This window comes from Anser cygnoides, chromosome 10 (genome assembly GCF_040182565.1).
Source record: "Anser cygnoides isolate HZ-2024a breed goose chromosome 10, Taihu_goose_T2T_genome, whole genome shotgun sequence".
NCBI classification, from domain to species: domain Eukaryota; kingdom Metazoa; phylum Chordata; class Aves; order Anseriformes; family Anatidae; genus Anser; species Anser cygnoides.
This window is the reverse complement of record NC_089882.1, coordinates 2,999,256-3,017,588: the sequence shown is the minus strand read 5'-3', so window position 1 is coordinate 3,017,588 and position 18,333 is coordinate 2,999,256. Positions and strand designations below refer to the sequence as shown.

Sequence of the window (18,333 nt, the reverse complement as noted above, 5' to 3'; positions counted from 1 at the left end):
AAACGCACCGAAGGAGGATCAAACTCCGGCTCCCTGCTCAGAGGAAATTTGGCTGAATGAGCTGAAGGAACTGACCCCAGAGACCCGAACGCCGCCTGCTTGGCCCCAATGGCAGAAGTGAAGGACTGGGGACCAGGCGCAGGCCTCGCACCTTGCAGGGGCCACTGCACCCCGGCAGCAACGTGTCTCACCTGTACGGAGCAGCTTGTGCATCGCTGAATAGGTTTTAACTCACCTGTACGGAGCAGCTTGTGCATTGCTCCACAGGTTTTAACTGTACGGAGCAGCTTGTGCATTGCTCCACAGGTTTTATCAACCCAGTATGGCAGTTCCCTTTTCATTTCCTTTCAAATTTCTTTTGATTGGGTTGACACAGCTCGCTCCTGGCCTATCCAACCAGCTTCTCGTCTTTTTCTGTCCCAGTTACAACCAGTTTGGCCATCTCTTGCCAGCCCCCAGCCACCCCAGGGGAAAGTTCCCAAGGCCTCACACTGCTCCCTATCAGCGATGAAAAGACAAGTGCGTGTACTTACATGGCTTATCCACTTTCTGTATTGATTTTTGTAAGTACTTTCTAGCACTTCATGAATTAAGAGTATTTATCCTTACTGGATATGGAAATATGTTTTCATCTCACATTGGTATTTATTGCCATTAAACTTCAAATTTAACTCTGCAAGTGGCATCAAAGCAAAACAAGAAGTATCTGCTACTGATACAAATATTGAAAAGGAGAGCTCCCCTTAGCTAAGGATTGCAGGACCTTCATTTTCCCTGCTGATTCAGCAGAGATAAAGACCTCAGGCAGTACACAGCAGCAAGACTACAATTTTCAAGCTGACCTCAGCAAGATGGTCATCCCATAATGAATAAGCTGCATTAAGGGCTCTCAGCCTTACAGCCCACGCTGCCTGAATTCGTGATTGAGCTTTGAAACCAAGACGGAGATTCTGCATTTCAAACACCTGCTACTGCACCTGCGTTAACACACAAAAGGCATTTTTGACTCGTCCCAAACTACAACGCACTTATATCGCATCAGATTCAGAGCTACACACAGGCACAACTGGTGTAAACTGAGCAAACATAAGGCCAAAAAGCATAGCTTCAAATCATATTACAGGTATATTCACATCCCTCCTTATAGCCAATCTCATGTTTTATGTTCTAGTATTACTGAGTTTTTTGAGGCTATTTTGTGTATGACAGTGAATTACAGCACCAAAGAAAAAAAACAAAAGGTATAAACAACAATACTGCCTGCTTCCGCAGCTCGTGGAAGAATATTTTTGAAAGCAAAATGCGTAGTCCCAATTACAGCCATAGTCTAAAGTCAAAAGACACACAATCCTCAATCTTACATAGATTTTGTGCTTTCTCTACAAAGTTCATGGTGAAAGGCTACAACCAAAGCTTTAGAGTTCAGTAACACCATTTTTAAAACTATAGCTTGTAAGCAAAATACAAACCATGCAAAGTAATCAAGAATCTACTCCGCTGTTCAGGTTGACTTTAATTCATATTGCTTTATTTCATTACAAAGCTCTATCATCTTCTAAGAAAAAAAGACCTTTTAAGGCTGATATTTATTCTAAAGCTAGAATACTTGAAAGAAATTGACAGGTATCAAATATAAGGGCACTGAACTGAAATAATGGCATTCAGTAATGAACATATTTACAAGGGCATATTCAAAACCAGCGTATTCCTGTAGAACAGAAATGGTTTAACAGTTTATTCCACTTACAAAAATCAAATTATACCGAATCAAAAAAATCTGTTACTCCTCTGACATGCCCTCTTATTTTAAGAGAGCAAGGATTTTCATACAGTCATGTGCAGCCAGAGCCTCAAAGTATCCCGCTCTGGGGCAGAGCTGGGGACTGTCCCCCCATGTGTCCCTCCCAGCCAAGCTGGAAAACAGAAGCACAAGCACGTGCTGACCCCGAGCGAAGCGCTGTCCCACAGTTACTTGCAGCAGGGCAGAGCAAGCCGTTGCTCAGCGCGAGCAGGAACAGGGCCAAGCACAGATCCTCTCCTCTGGCTGCGGCACAGTGCACAGGAGAGCTCACCGAGCGTCTTGAGCAGGAGCCTGGTATGATGTCCCAGGGCTGAAGTTAAATTGCATACAGTGCTGCTAACAAAAAATGTCAGCGCACTCATCTGGTTATTTTAAGGCAGTTTGAATGACAGTTATGCAAAAACTCAGCACTTAATATTAAGTACCTAGATACACTGGAAACAGGAAAAAACTAAGATTTATTTCTCAGTCTTAATCCTTCTGCACTGTTGAGCTCCACAGGCCTGCAACACTAGCTCTTCTTCCGCTTACTCTTGGGAAGCAGCTGATCTTTTCCTGACAGCCTGGACTGACACGACTTCCTTTTGTTAACTCTCAAATCCAGAAGACGGCTGCTGAAAGAAAAAAGAAAAAAAAAGGTTTTGGTGTTGAGATGCTCTAAGCGTGGCAGGTACTGAAGGCTGTATCAAAGCACTGCAAGCAGCACGTAGGCGCACACACAACCCGGGTGTGTTACTGGGTGTGATGAACACAAATACCACTCTGTTCGAGGATGACAGCACCCACGCACTCTCCTGTCCCCCGAACACGCTCCTGGCACTGGTTCGCCCCGTGCCCACGGGCGCTGGGGGGCAGCGACGCACGCCCCGCCGCCGGCAGCACAGGGCGCACAGGGCGCTCCTCGCCTCTCCTCCGTCACCAGACCGCGCTGGAGCAGGACGGAGCAGCAGCGACCTTGCACGTTCTTTATCCATAAAAGAGAAGAGGCGCCCGTGAAGCCATGAGTACGTCGTATCAAAAAGATCTACTTGAAACACAGTCATCTGCAGCGGCACAGCCACCGGGCGAAAGGACGAGTGGGATGGTGATGGCTCCCCAACAAGGAAAGCGTGTGGGACTCCCATCTTTGAACAGGCTCCCCTCGCCAGAGGTTCTTCTCATTATGGACAAAGAATTCTCCACTGGAAACTCAAAGAAGTGTTTTCTTTTTAGTCACAGAGCTAATTTAAATAATACAAACTAGCCATATTTAAATTAAGCAGCTCATTTCCATCAGCCGGCCTCAGAGCTTGAAACTCCACGTAGTGTTGACATGAAAGATATTTCTCATCCATCAATAGCTATTACTAATTAAACATTCCTTACAAACACAATCTTATTTATTTTTTAAACCATTTGCTAGGATGAGTACATCCTATGGGGACTATTCATTTGGCTTAAACTGGAAATTCACAACTGAAAATAACAATGGAAAGCTGTCAAATGCCAATGTCTGCGTCCCTGTTGACTGCAGCAAGATATACGCTAGCACAGCTTAGCAGCAACAACTTGCATTTCACAGCTCAGTTCAGCATCAAGATGGAAACAAGCTCTTGCCTCTCTGAGGTCATTAACCACGTCCAGGAGGCTCAGCCGGCACCCCGGCACCGAGGCGCAGCCTGTACCTCTGCAGCCAGGAGTGCAACAAGACCCACAGCTCCGCAGCGCTCAGCAAGCTTACACAGACTGCACACGCGTATCGCCCTGCGCGGCCCCAGCCAGTCCTCCAGACTGCAAATCTGACACGTGTGATTTCTGTAACGCATCAAGACAGAAGCCGACAGCCTTCCCCTCTCAGCTTTCCCCTCCGTTCCCCAGTTTTGATCCCCTGCACCCATTTAGAGGAAAGGATCACTCATTTTAACCCAGAAGCAGCTAAGGTTTTAAAAGTTAGTGAAATCAGGTATCAGCTAGAACTCGTTATGTGCCACCTTTTTCTCTGCCACAGTTCACAGTTTTCCATTAATTAAATTCAATGCAAATGCAAGGACCGAGTTCTCTGAAACATCTCATCACAGCGGTGCGCTGCCAGCGGCAGCCCCATGCCAAAGTAAAACACACAGGCTGATGGAAGTATTCATAAATTGATGCACAGATGTTTTAAGAGCGCCATCATCCAAACGTCGTTTTTTTCCTTTAAACCGAGCTCTAAAGCAGCTATTTGCAACCAAAGCCAAGGGAGCCGGTGCTCTTTGTATCGCTCACACCCAACCGGTGTGCGGTACGCGGGCCGTGTCGTCAGTGCCAAGTCAGGGAGAACTGGCCTCTCCCGCCAACCCTGCAGACGCAGGACAGAGCAAAGGAGAATTTACCTTTGTGGTTTGGGTCATCGCTGAGCCCCTGATGAATGACACCGCAGAAGCACCTTCTGCAGGGAAAGTAAACACGTGGAAGTGACACGCCAGCCACCCTGCAGAGCGCACGGCTTTGGCCATTAAGGGACGAAGGATGCAGTCGTACCAAGTCAGGCAAGTTGTCAATCCACCACCCAGGAACCGCATCTGCTTTTCCCATCCTGGGGCGCTTCGCTAGGACGGCCGCACCGCTCCGAGCCAGCTGGAGCACTGCAGCCACACGCTTGGCACCCAGCAGCCTCAGCCCGGGCACAGAGCTTCCCCCAGGCGAGAGCGAGCCCCGCGGCCGGCGGGCACTGCTCCCAGCCTCGCAGCTGGCGGCACAGCTAGCTCCTGCGTCTGCAGAGCACCTGCTGACGGGGAGACCAGCCCGACCGAACCGCCCAAGGAACCTTCTTCCAAAACCTAACTGCATTAAACAAAGCTAAAAGCATACTAAGCAACGTTTCTTTCACTGACAGTAGTTGCTGCAGCCGCCCAGAGACATTTTTTGGCTATATATGAGCAGAGATGATGCACATATACAAGGCAGGGAAAAATGAAAGATTCTTACCTTTTTTTTTTTTATTAATTTGAGATCATCTTATCAGACACCATTGGCACATTGGAGAAGTTTGGAAAGAACAGTATTGCTGATTTACTAGTGAATTGTTGAGGTCTAGTTTGAAACACCCTCTGTATAGTTTGACAGAAAACTGCTAAGTAATTCCTGACATTCAATAACTTATTTAAAATATAAATATATGATTAATACAGCAAAAGAACATTTAGGAGCAAGACTAAATGTAAATGCTACGATTTTTTTTTAAACAACTTCAGTTCTTTTTAGTTATCTAGCAATTTTTTTTTCCAGATTAAAGATTTTTATACTTGCTTCTAAACTCCACAAGCTCCTATGTTTGCTGCTCCTTCTGCAGATCCTAGCAGTTTCCCAAGATTTCTCGCTGCCTGGCCAGAAATAAACGCAGTATTCCAGATCACAAACGAGCTGATTAGCTATTTCCCTCCCTGCTCTATTATGGAGCATTCCTGACAAGCAACATGGCAGCACAGACAGCCAAGCAATTTTATTTTCTAATAGGATTGCTCATCTAATTTGCTTTTCACTATTACCCTTCAAGCCTCTCGGTACGGTTTTCCATTTTCTTCACTGATCGTGTGTGCACTTGAGACCCCAGCCCTACAACAAGCCATGCCGTTTCCTGCTGCCTCCCACAACACTACACAACGCAGCCCTCACACGGTCCCAGCTGTGCCAGACACACACACACAAACCATACTAAATAACGGTCTTCAGAGCTCAACAGCTGTATCACGATGGTCAGTAACGCCCTGATCTCTTCCCCGACGTGCGTGAAGAACTCGACACCATGCACCCCCGGCAGCGCAGTGGAGGCGGCAGCAGACAAGCACCTGGAGCTGCAGAGAGCCCGCAGGGTGTTCTGGAGCTGCGGAATGAAAACCCGAAGTTGCACTCATCCGTACTGCTTTACGTTTGCTTTGGCACAGCACCACTCTCTGCCTTAAACCAGCTTTCTCCCTCTTCCACTAAATGAAAACCTAAACTTGATTTACCAACTTAAATCTGGAGAACATTATCTCAGAGCACTTCCAAACGTCCCCATGGCTTCTGATAAACTCTCCACTCATCGTCACCAAATATCCTGGTGACAAAATAATTGCATTTGAGTTGAAAGTGCTTGAAGACAACTGATTTTTATTTTCATTTACACACTTTTTTTTTTACAGTAGTGCTTGTGCCTGTGTTTAGAAGTGTTTCAACCACTTTACAGATGACCTTACACACATCACTTACAACCAGATCTTGTTTTATAAGAAAATCTCCTATTTCATACTTTTCTTTGAATTTGAGATACAATGCAAACATCAGAAAAAAAAAAAACAGCATCTACCTAGATGAGGAATTAACTTACATGGAAATGAAATGCTTATCAAGCCATGAACCTGCAAAGTCTTCGGCATTTGTATAATCCTGGATGCCAGCAAAACACTGAAGCCAACAGAGTATTCATACACCTAACTGTTTCCAGGAGTAGGTCACGTGTGATTCAGTTTTCTATGCCTCAGCTATTAACACTTACCTGAACAAAGACGCTTGCTTAGGATCAGGAACTTAATTTATATCTGAAGGATTAAAACCTTCCACTGTTTCTAAGCTTGAATTTAAAGCCACTTGTCTACCAATATTTCTGCAAAAACATTGTCACCAGCAGCACAGACTAGTAAAAACTGCGGTTCATGGGAGAAATAGGCACTGATTCGGGTACATCTATTCAACTTGGGGAACGGGAGGCAGGTACCAAGCACATCTCCTTGTACAACAAGGACAAAAGATTGGTTTCTTAAGGGGTTTTAAAATAGATTCAGCTTTGGTTTACATTCATTTTAATTAGGATAAGAACATTTTTGTACTCTGAGGCTTTGATCTGCTTGTCCCATGGCACAGTGCCACCCATATTAAGAAGACAAAACAAATGTGCTTGGCCTTCTGCAGAAATGTGCAGATTTTAATCCTTTGGAAAGTTAGATCCCTTCCCGTGTTTTTTGGCTCATTTTGTAATAATGTTGTTGGCTTGGTCAGGGACAAAACTACCCTGACAACACACTACACAGTCATTTATCCCCAACTCTGACATTTCTAGCATCCCACACTTGAGAGGGAAGAGGAAAAAAAGAAAAAAAAAAAAAGCTGCCATCCGTACCTTAGGGATGAAGTAAACTTGTTTCTCAGAACACCATGGCACATTTTTGAGGTAGACAGGGATCTTTCATTGTAACGAAGCACAAAGAACAAGTAATGACTGGTGGTCCTTTTATGTATTTGTTTACTTTTATTTCTCCACGCAACACAGTCATATAGGAAATATATCCACTAGGCTTCATCTCTGGAATTTCATTAAAAGCTCTCGAGAAAAGCTGTAGGTGAGCTGTGAATGGCAAAGTCACTATAAAACCTTTCAATTTTTAGGCATTCAGGTTTGATACTGCCTGCAAAGCCCACCAAAACCTGCAGTTCAGCCGGCAGTCATGCACTACTTATTTAACATGCACATCACAGAACCGTAAGACTTTCATTAAGTGGTCACCTAGAGGTTACTGGAACCTGAAACACTGCCTCAATTTCATCAGATAGAGTGATATGAATTTATGTAGTCCCTATAGCATTATTCCACAGCAAGTGGATTTGTTTCTTAACAGAGAATGAGAAAAAGAAAGGGGGGAAAAAAAAGTTTTGAAAGCACTGAGAACACTGAAATTGTGCATAAGTAAGTTTCAGGAATGGGATGAAGTTTTGCTAAAAATATGCTCCAAATTGCCACTAAAATATCCCTAATCTGCTCCATCTGTGCACTTTCACAAATAAATAGCAAGTACATCATACAATAATACTTGGGTTTATTTTTTGAGTATTACCTTCTAATCTCTTTGTGTCAAAATAGGACAATTAGTAGAAATCAAAGAAGTCTCTAGGGAATTTATGTAATGCCTCAATTTTCATTAAGCGCTTCATAAAATACACAATTTATTTTAAATGCAGAATATTGAATGTTTATTGCTTCTTTATTAGATCTATCATGTAAATTAAAATGCTCAGGAAATCACTGTATCCACTGAAAAACGCACAACACCCAGAGGTTCAGAACTTCCCGTCTGAACACACATCTCCCCACCCGAGGAGACGCCATACAGCTAGAGAAGCTGTTACGGCGTGACCAACTTTTGCAGAAGAGGTTTCTTTCAGAAACTGAAGCTACAGACATAACTGAGATCCAAACGTGCCATGACTTATGCCATTTTCTCTTCTGCTGAGGGAGAATAAAGCATTAGCACGAGTTTGAAGCTTGTTTTCCTCCAGCGTCCAATTCTCTTTTAGAGACCTTCACTCCAAAATCCTAAGAAACCCGTTACGTGTCCAGGACCACAGGCAAACACTGCGAAGGGAAGCGCCAAAACACGGCCAGGGGAACGACCCAGCACTGCTCGTCTTGCCCCGACCTGATAAACTTCTGGCTCAGTCAAGTGGGAGAAAAGGGAAGACGAGCAAGCTCCATCAGCACGACACCACAGAGACCACCAGCGGTTCCAGACAGGACTGCTGAAGGGAGGTTTTTCCCCCAAATTCCCCACGCTGTGACTGGCACCAGCACAGCCCTCGGGCAGCCGGGGGACACGGGCTCAGCGGCGGCTCCGACTCCCTGCTCCCAGGAACGCGCTCCCCAGCTGAAGTAAAACCACCGAGCCGAGCTGTAACTGCTCAGCAAAGAGCAGCCCTTCACATTCCTTCCCCTGGAGCTTCAACTTGAATTTAACCCTTCCAGAGACACAAGAAACCCCAAATCCCACGTGTGAAAAACAGGAACTAGCAGGTACTGTTTTAAGAGCAGTGAAAAATCGCATTTGATAAAAACAAATCATCTACATGTGGAAAACAATTTCCTCTATTTCAGTTAACAAAGCAATCCTGCTCTTAAGATCACACTGTGGAGCAATATTAGCTTGTCCTTTTGTACGCTAAACTAAGAGCAATAATAAGGATTTGTGTTTTAAATAGTGATAAAGTATAGAGGAACGTATTCGCCCTGATCCCATCCATACCCAAACAGAGGCTCCTCTCCTTGGTCTTGCCATGACAGAAGCCTCAGCAAGCTTCACAGCCAGACCGGTGCTTACCTCTAAAGTGAGATTCTCCAGGGCTGCACACAGTCACATTTTCTGATTTTCAGTTGTCATCCCCTAGTATCAAATGTCGTTTGGGACTTACAGATATTAAAGGATGCAAAAGTCTGAGAATACGGGACTATTTAAATGTATTCTCCTCAGTACGAAATTTGCACGTGATCCTAAGCCAAATACAGACCTAGACCAAACACACTACACCTTTCAAACTCAGCAAGAAATTTCAAACGGTTAATGAAAAGGCATTCAAGTTGGCCGTTAGCCACTGGCTTTTATTCTGCATGAAAAAAAAATCTTAGTTCTGATAATATTCATCCTTTGGCAAATGTTCAATATTCTCCAGGTGCAAGACAGTAATGCAACTCAAAGCCATTAGTCCAAGTGTTTGGAAGGCTACACTATAACGTAACACACAGCCAAGATAAACAGCACTCAGACTACCAATTCTGCCACTTTACAAAGATCACCCTCTTGATTTTTTTTTGGTTCATTTGTTTGTTTGGGGAAGGAGGTGGGAGGATTGGTTTTTTTTTGTTGTGTGGTTTTTGTGTGTTTTTTTGTTTGGTTGGTTTGGTGGTTTTTTTTTGTTTTTTTTTTTTTGTAAATTTGCAAAGTACAGCTACCCTTGCAAGAACAATTTATTTAGGACAGAGAACGAAGCAGAAATCTCATTTAGCGAAAGGCTAGGTTTACTGTTTTAATTTCAGCTCATTTCTAGCTTTGGTGCCTACATTTTTCCAAAGCAGAATGTTAATTATCTTATGTTCAAGAGTACATTAAAATACAATGCCAGAAGCTGAAATTTCCGTATCGTTTGTTTTGCAAATATCCAATTATTTACTCTTACAAAAATAAAGAGAGATTATTTTTCTGGCACAACTCAACTTCAAAAAAAATAAAAATCTGTGCTGCTTATGAAATATACCATCTGCATGTTCTCTGGTATGCTGGCCTATGCCTTCACATATTAAGCTTGCCAGAGCAAAGCTCTCATTTGACCGTGCGCCTACTGTACCAGTCTGCTACCTGCAAGATCCCATTCTGCAGTGAAGAGAAAAAAACAACAGCTTTAATGAAATGTGTAGATCTGCTTTACTTAACATTCATCTGCACTTACCAGCTTGGCCAAACTTCATTATCACTCAATTAAATAAAAACAACAAACGATTGAGAAGTTTTTGGGGTGGTGAAAATTATCAAAGTGACAAATGATTTTTGCTGTGGATGCATATTGTAACTAATGTTAACATCCAATACTGCTGAGTAGAAACACCGCATTAAAGAACTGTTTCCATATTTGATATTCCTATTTCATCTTCCACTATGAAACATTCTTCCAAACCATGCAAGAAGCAACAAATGCCAAACTCTTAAGCAATGGCACATTATGCAGTATTGCAGAAAATAGTTTTGCCAGTTGTCTTCTTGATAAATAGCAACACCATCAAGATGACCATCATCAGGGGAACTATGACTAGCACCTACAATACACACAGCCAAGTATTTTATACTCCACTGCCCGTCTTCAACGAGTTACTTTCAGGTACTAGAAAATACAGTAAGCTTGTAAGTGTCCTTCCAGTAAATACCGCTCACTTTCCCTTAATGATTACTTTCTGCTTTCCCACTGATGCACTTCAGCATTCACCTCTGGCACCACTGTAATCAAGGCTTTGTCAGTGCTTCCATTAATGCTCCTTAATATCCATCAGACGTCTAAACACAAGTTTTGAGTTTCAAATATTACTTATGTCATTAACCATGAATTTTAAGAGACGTCACAATCTACTGACCACATATGTACATAGTGGATAGAGAAATTTGTGTTATAAATACTCTTTAAAAAGCAGGCTAAGAATTAAATGTGAAACAGTTCTCATTGCTCTCCTAAGATCAAGTACCAAAGTGGATGTGATATTCAAAGAGAGATTCCAGATCAAGCCAACTTCAACTGCAAGGGTAGTCAGTACTACTTTTGCAGCCTCCATCAGTCTTCATCCCTGTTCCTTTGTACAAAAACTACCAAACTTGGCAGCTGATCTAACACTGCACTACTACAAAATTCATTATCCTTTCACTCACCCCACCACCTATCTACCCATATACTTCCTCTTCACTTTCATATATTTCACTGGGTCACTTCAGGAATCTTTGGTAGTTTCTCAGTATTTCTTTGTACAGCAACTTGCACAGCTAGACCCAAATTTTACATATTACCACTAACAGAAGGTGATTTTTGTTTTTAAAAAATAAAATATTAAGATTTTAAAACAAGAACGTGCTCTTCTCTCTTCAAACAGAAGTAAATCAAAATACATCTTACAATTCTAGGATGTTCAACTCACATAGAGATGTAGGTAAGACTGACAACAATATAACTTTATATATAATAGAAGATAGTTTTTTTTCAGTTTTCCATAAAAATCAGTTCTTAAAAAAAAAAGTACATACTCATACTCAAATACACCTTAGAACAATGATTTTCAACTAGTGACCTGGGGTTTCTTGGAACATCCATACATTACTTTCCAGCGATTCAAATCCTCTGTACAAACTACATAACTGTGGAGATTCTCCATGAACCTGACTTTTCAGTGGCATTTGCCTCTTCTATTGAAAACATATAGGATTCCATAAACTGGAAGAGGCTGGAAATCAGCCTCATGGACTTTTCCACCCATGTATTTCTACTTACCTGTCAGATGACACGGAACGAATCTCAGCCTCTTCCAGATCTCTCAAAATATCTGAACTGGAGCTGAAAGGAGACATAAAACAAGTAAATTATTTTAGCAGCACCTACACCCAAGGTCTCCAGACAAAACTATTAATTCTGTAGGAGCAACGGCAGCAGAAGTTGTAGGTGAGACAGGCCCTCCACGCAGCACTGGCAATGGGAAATAATTTCCACCAACAGCACAGCACAAAAAGTTCAGTCCTTGCCTCACGTAATGTTCAGAGTTATTACTGGGTCTCATTATTCAACATACAAGACAAGTCTCTCTGTACATGTTTGCTTGCTGGTAACTACAATGTCTTTATATTTACACTCATCAGATCTGCAATAGACCTCAATGGGTAAAGTACAACATTTAAAATTGTAAAAGCACTTTCAACCTCTATTTCAGCCTTGAAACTTAGGGGAAAGCTTACATTTTGACCATTAAAAAAAAATCAACGCTAAAGAAAAAAAAATTAACATTTAAATTGTTAGTGACAAGAAGCCAAACTGTCAAGACTGTCAGCATGTTTTTTTTTTTTAATTATTTGAAAAGATTAAATATTTTTTCATCTTCATACACAATTTTACATGCTAACAAAAAGCAAGCTATTTCTTTGCTAATTCAATATTTATATACACAGAATACAGAACACATCAGGTCATCAACTCAGTACCGGTACTAGAGGTGAGAAGCTTCAATATAAAAGATTTAAAGATGGTAACTCTAAATAAACTAACTAACTAACTGAAAGAACCCTAAATTACAAACGTTATGGCAAGAAGCTTAACTCTACCAAACTGGTTAACAAGAAAACCAAGCAACTGCTGTCAGTGCTCGGCAAGCCTTCAAACTGTCGCAGTAATGAGAGACAAAAGTGTCATCTCAGACTGCTTGGGTAAGACCAAGCATATAAATGCGTTAAGTCTTTACAGTTAGTTTGTTGCTATAAACACTTAGGCCTATATAAAATTTAAATGCATTTTTAGAGCTTTTCCAGTAGTGAAGAGTTATACAACACTCACTGGAAGAGTCTAAACAACAGTCTAGAATCATAAAGAGTAGCTGGCTTACTTCCTGCTGCAATTAGAGAACGGCTTTACATCAATTCCTAAAGGAATTGGTCTAACAAATTTCCTCAGAGGACTACCATGACATGGTTGCTTCTATCCATGCACCAAACAATGATGGTGCATGATATCATTTCTTACCTTCGTGTGTGTGTGTATGCACACAAACGCACACAGATGCACACATCTGTACATATTTAACTACAAGTATGAGTTCAGTGAAGTCAGACATCACACGCTTAATATTAAAAAAAACAAACACAAACTAGAAAGTGTTGTCATATTTCAATAAAATCTGAATTAAGTGAACAAAATATTCTGGTCATTTACTTATAAATACCTTTTACTGTGTGCTCAGGTTACACGATATAAACTGCTGTGAAGTTTCCAAATATTTGTCAAATCACAGGATTGGGGATATCAACCAACAAGTCAGAAAATGTTTTCTGGAAATCTTTCAAGAAGGTGCATGGCAACTCAAACAGTCTAGACTTTGTATCAGAAATTACAGGACAAACTATGTTACACAAACAGTTGGGAGATTTTAGTGTAAACCATAGGCCAGCAATTGGATACCAGTCTTCTTGGGTTTGCTTTAAAAGTTTAAAAAAAAAATTAAAAAATCCCATTTGCTAGAAGCCAGCAGACAAATATTGTGAAGATACAGCCCTAGTGTCATAACTTTATACACAGATAACAGTGTTTGTGTTTGTTTAAAACAGAGCAAGAAAAACAGCCCCCAAATCCTCATTCTCGCAGGACAAATTCCAGCACAGCAAGCAGAGCCCTGACAGTAAGAACAACTGTTGGAGTTTACAAACGATGCTTCTGCCCCCCAAAATTTTCAACAAACAGCAAGCCCCGGACTAGACGGAAGGCACCGGCAGCGATCTCCCCGCAGCAGGAGCCATGCTTCCAGCCCCAGGACGAGGGCACCCGAAGGCGCTCGGTGCCCGCCTGCACCCCGGGGCCGCTTCGGCCTTCCTCCGCCACCAGCACCGCGGCCTGCAGGCCCGCCGCACCTTCACGACACCACTCCTGTGGGGTGAAGGCCGTGTTGTGCAAATACACGGGAAACGGCACTCTTTACGAGCTACAGATGCCTGCCTTCACACTATCTCTTTTGGAGAACTATAAATTAAAAAGCAATAACTGCTTTGTACTCAACTCCTGTATTCCTAGTGTAGGGGAGAAGCCTACCTAACGCCTTCGCTCATCACGCAGTACTTTTGAGAAGAGGGGTTGGAGGTTAACCAGAACACTTGATATTCATAGCGGTGCATCATGAGAGAGAAGATAGGAATTGAAGCACTACAAAGAACGAGAACTGCAGTGACGTGACCGTGCTGACAAAGCTCCGGGTGTGCTACGAGTGACCCCGGCCTGATTTCGACAGCCTGCAGGAAGAGCCCATGGCGGGGCGGCTGCTCGGCCCCCCGCACCATCCCTGTGCTCCTGCTGCTTTCTTTCAGGAAACGGATAAATGGCATGCAACTTCTATATGTTGGCAGGGTTTTTTTCCTCCGTTACCCATTTATCTCCTCCTGCTGCCCATTCCACCTCCGAAGCCAGATCCGCCAGATGAGCTATAAGCAGTTACTGCGGCAATAACTGCTGAGCCGCTGATGGGACTGCAAGGGAGAAAAACACCACCAGTGGAGACTAGCAGAAACCCTTAATACACACGCATTTAGTCATAAAGATAAAAAAAGAAAAAAAAAATCTGAAAATATACACAAAGCTCTGGTGCCATATGGAGAACATTATTTTGAAACAAAATGGATTTTAAAGTTGTGTGCGCGATTTTAGAAACTCATCTGTGGTTCCCTAGGAACTTTTATGAACTGCTGAATAAATCTATCTAATTACGAGCGTTACTCAACAGAGCATTTTTAATTTGGAAATAAAGCCACCTAAAATTAAAAGCAGTAACTGCATATATAGGGAACAGTCATAATTAATGCAGGGATGAAATAATCCCACCACTTACAATACCTGAAGAGGAGCAAATGCAGCCCAAATCCCAACCCCAGGTACAAGTGCTTGGGGAGAAGGCCAGGAAACCCTGGGACGCAGCAGGATTTCTTATTTCATCACTAAATCTAATATGAGACACTCAAAGGAAAATCATGGTAAAGCACATTGTAAAAACAATGGTGGATGGGAAAGTTTTGAAATCTAGTGGGTTTTTTTTACTCTGAAAATTTTAATTCTGTCAAAAACTCATTTTCAGTACACAAGCTGGCTGTCCAAGGAATGAGTTATACTTCTGAATCCTCTCTTCATGCTCCGGTTACATTAAAAATAGAGGTAGAGGGATATTTTTGTGTGTTTAGTCCCCTAAAATAGAAAAAGAACAGGTTTGATGCCTGAACATCATGTACTTTCTTGCCTTGAAAAATATACTCTTATTATCATTTATCACTGTTTGTCACAAGCAAAACAATAAAAGTGAAAAGATTTGGCTAACACTCAGAATAATTATGCACGTGCATAATTTGCATGTGTATTTCACAGTTCATGCCTACCAAACTTTAAAAACTGAGCATAAAATGCACTGGAATTACTTGCCACCTTAGAATGTACGTGTGTATAAAAACGGGCTATCGATGCAAGAGCGATCAGAGCCTCGCAGTGAACCAACTCTTGCACTGTACTTGTACTGAGAGATTGAGGATACATGCACATAACTGTACAAAAACATGCTGCAGGGTTATGAACCTCCCAGCTGTGGCTAAAATGTCCTTTGTTTCAGGATTTCTTCAAACAATTCCATCGATCAAGACAGTCACTCACTAAAATAATTCTCTGTATCTAGTCTCTACTAAACAGTAATTTCTTTAAAAAAAGACGAAGCGATCTCTTGATTTTAAGTTGAAGTTATTATATACCTTTTTCCCCACGTGCAGATGGGAACTTGTTTGTTAATTAAAAAAGTCTTAAACATGCAGTACAGTTGAAAAAAATCAAAAGACATTTGTTGAAAAAAATCAAAAGACATTTTTGAACTATTTATTGAAATACTTAATATTTACCCCAAAAGAATATTGACCATCAATATTAAATTTACATAGCAAAACCATTAGCACTCAGAAATGTAACTGCTCAAGATGTAAAAGGCTGACAAACATGGTGACAGGTTGTGAAGAGGTTTCATTTCTCAGACTCATTCATGTCTACAGGTTGAAAAAAAAGTGCAGATCATGACTCCATTGACAAGCATTTCCCCAACCCCAGATTAGTTTCTTCTGGGCACTTATAGACAACAAAGAGTAAACTATTCCTTTCTAGACCATCATTTGGATTTTACTCTTCCTCTTCCCCCCCCTTTTTAAAAAATTTAATATAAGCACACCACCTTAAAATAGAGAGAAGAAAGCTGACATAAGTGTGAATAACATGTCTCGTTCTAAAAATGAAAGGAGCAAATGTCTCTTTGAATTGTTTATTTTATGGCAGATTAAGTTCCTTCTTGGCTGCATGGTGAACAGCCAGTGTCCTTTAATCAGTCCATCTTGCCGTGCATTATGTACTTAGCTCTGGCACGTGCACGGTGCTTTTTTTTCTTTTTTTTTTTGTTGGTGCTAGCATGAACTACAGGATCTTTCATTTACCAATGTCATTTGAAGGTGAATATTCAGCCACAAGCAGCAAGGAAAATAGTTTTTCTCAACCTTCCTATCCTGATTCCACCTCCCCTTCCAAGAGCCTAGTCTGCCTGTGATAAACAGCATTAGCTTGCTGCTGGAGGGGCCGTAAGTCTTGTGTAACATCCCGGAGCAGCTGCTTACCACAGCCTTCCCTGGCTTGCCTGTACCTCCTCTTGTAACCACACACCCCAGGCACCACTGAGCTCTGCTTCATCCTCCTGTCTTTGGAAGACAGCAGGTTTGCCAGCCTTGGACCTTCCCGGGACTCCTTCCCCACAGAGGGTCCTCATCCATACAAAACCTTCCGTGGGTTCTGCTGTACCAGTGTTTTCCTTGACTTCTTCCAGGCTTTCTTGGCTGTCAACAGCCTCCTCCACAGCTCGAGAGCATGTCTTTGAGGCTTTGTCGTCAGAAAGGGAAAAGATCTGCCGGATCGCTCTTGGCTGCTTTCCTTACGAGTCTGGCCACAGACTTGTGACTACGGCCTGATGTCCCTGGGCACACGCCGTATGCAGTGACTTTCCCCCGCACAAATCCGAGGCCATCGGCTCTTACTGTTTGAAATGACTTCTCCGGGACTGTCTGCCAGGCCTCGCAGCTCTTTGCCCATATGTTATGGCTCACAGTTTTTGGAAGAAAGGTATGAATTAACAACATAGCAGAGAAGTATCATCATCCTTCCACAACGGCCTCGTATTTGAGGCCAAAAAAAATCAAAGATAAACTGCTCCCATCTAACATCGTTCTATTCATCTTCTCTGAGCCAAAGCAGCACAAGATTTATTAAAGTCAAAATTGTACTAAGAATGGAGAAAGACAGCTTTTCCCCCGATGAAAACAGTTTTCATGTACTGCCTTCACGTGCCAGTGATGGCCAGCCCAGGGACCAGGACAATGCCTTCTTTAAACCCAGACTGGGTCAGCTGCCAGGGCAGGAACTTACAAAGCTTTTTCAGCTGTCCTGTCCTGTCAGCGCCCTGACAAGCCGACGCCTGCTGAGAGGTTTTCAGAGGATGCTGCCATCCAGGGACCTCCCGACTAACGGCAACTGAAGCACAGCTCCCTCCCTGTACGTCTAACTCCAGCTGATGAACTGAAGCTCAAATTCGGCAAAGCACATAAAGCCAGGAGTTAAATGCAGGTCTTAGATCCTGATCAATAGTGTCTCAGCTTAGTGCCAGAGAGCCCCACTTACTGCAAATGAGGCCCCTTGCTTGGGCAAGAATCTCGCCTGGCAGAAGCTGCAGTGGCTCTGTATATTCCGAAGGCAGAGAGATTTATACAAGCTACAGATATAGCACCGTTCAGCCAGGGCTTCACAATTAAATCACTGTGTTTCATCGTACGACGCAATACCGTTCGGACGAGGCCAACAACATAGATTGTCAACTGTTGCAAGTCCTCCACTCTAATCATCAAGAACTGACGTTTTCTTCTAACGCCAAAGTTTTAAAGAGAAGTAATTTTTTTTAATGACTGAATATTATCCCAATTTTATAAAATCCTTTGAATAGAACATTTCCTCTATACAGTTCATTAACTGGCTTATCATTGTCCTACCTAGCCTCTTTTTAATTCTCCTTTTGTTTAAACAGTTGCATAAAACTTGGCTTCAGTCCCAGAAAGTAAAAGAACGCAGTGGGACTATTTATATGGAGCACTAAAGTTCCATGAAAGCTTTATATACAACTTCATAGCTTTTAAAAAATATGTTTTAGAGGTCAAGGCTTTGTTTTGCTGCTTATTTGTTATGAACATTTTGCTCTTTTGCTGTGACCATCAATTTATGCAAAAACCAAACATGTCTGGATCAATGCCTGTACCTTTTCTCCAGCAGGTGTAAAGTTTTCATTTTTTCAATTAAAGTAACGACTTCTGGATAATACCTGCACAGTAGTGATTACTATGAAACGTATTAATTTGTAATATTGACCAACTGCTCCCTTAGCTGCACAATGCAGAAATTCAAATATTCATATCAGATTGAAAAGAGGCAGAAGT

General features: G+C 42.2%; 1 protein-coding gene across 3 annotated transcripts in view; it reads right to left on the bottom strand.

Annotated features, from left to right (window-relative positions):
• Positions 1–1,490: 1,490 nt before the first annotated feature.
• The window catches only part of RAD18 (RAD18 E3 ubiquitin protein ligase), a 67,178-nt gene continuing 50,335 nt past the window's right edge, over positions 1,491–18,333 (bottom strand). For 2 of the 3 annotated variants that reach the window (XM_067003132.1, XM_067003134.1), the window contains 2 exons: positions 11,588–11,650; positions 1,491–2,415 (listed from right to left, as the gene is read on the bottom strand). In XM_067003132.1, the coding sequence (XP_066859233.1) occupies positions 2,313–2,415; positions 11,588–11,650 (166 nt within the window). In that variant the 3' untranslated portion in view covers positions 1,491–2,312. The remainder of the gene's footprint in view (positions 2,416–11,587; positions 11,651–18,333) is intronic. The other variant, XM_067003133.1, reaches the window with a different exon arrangement.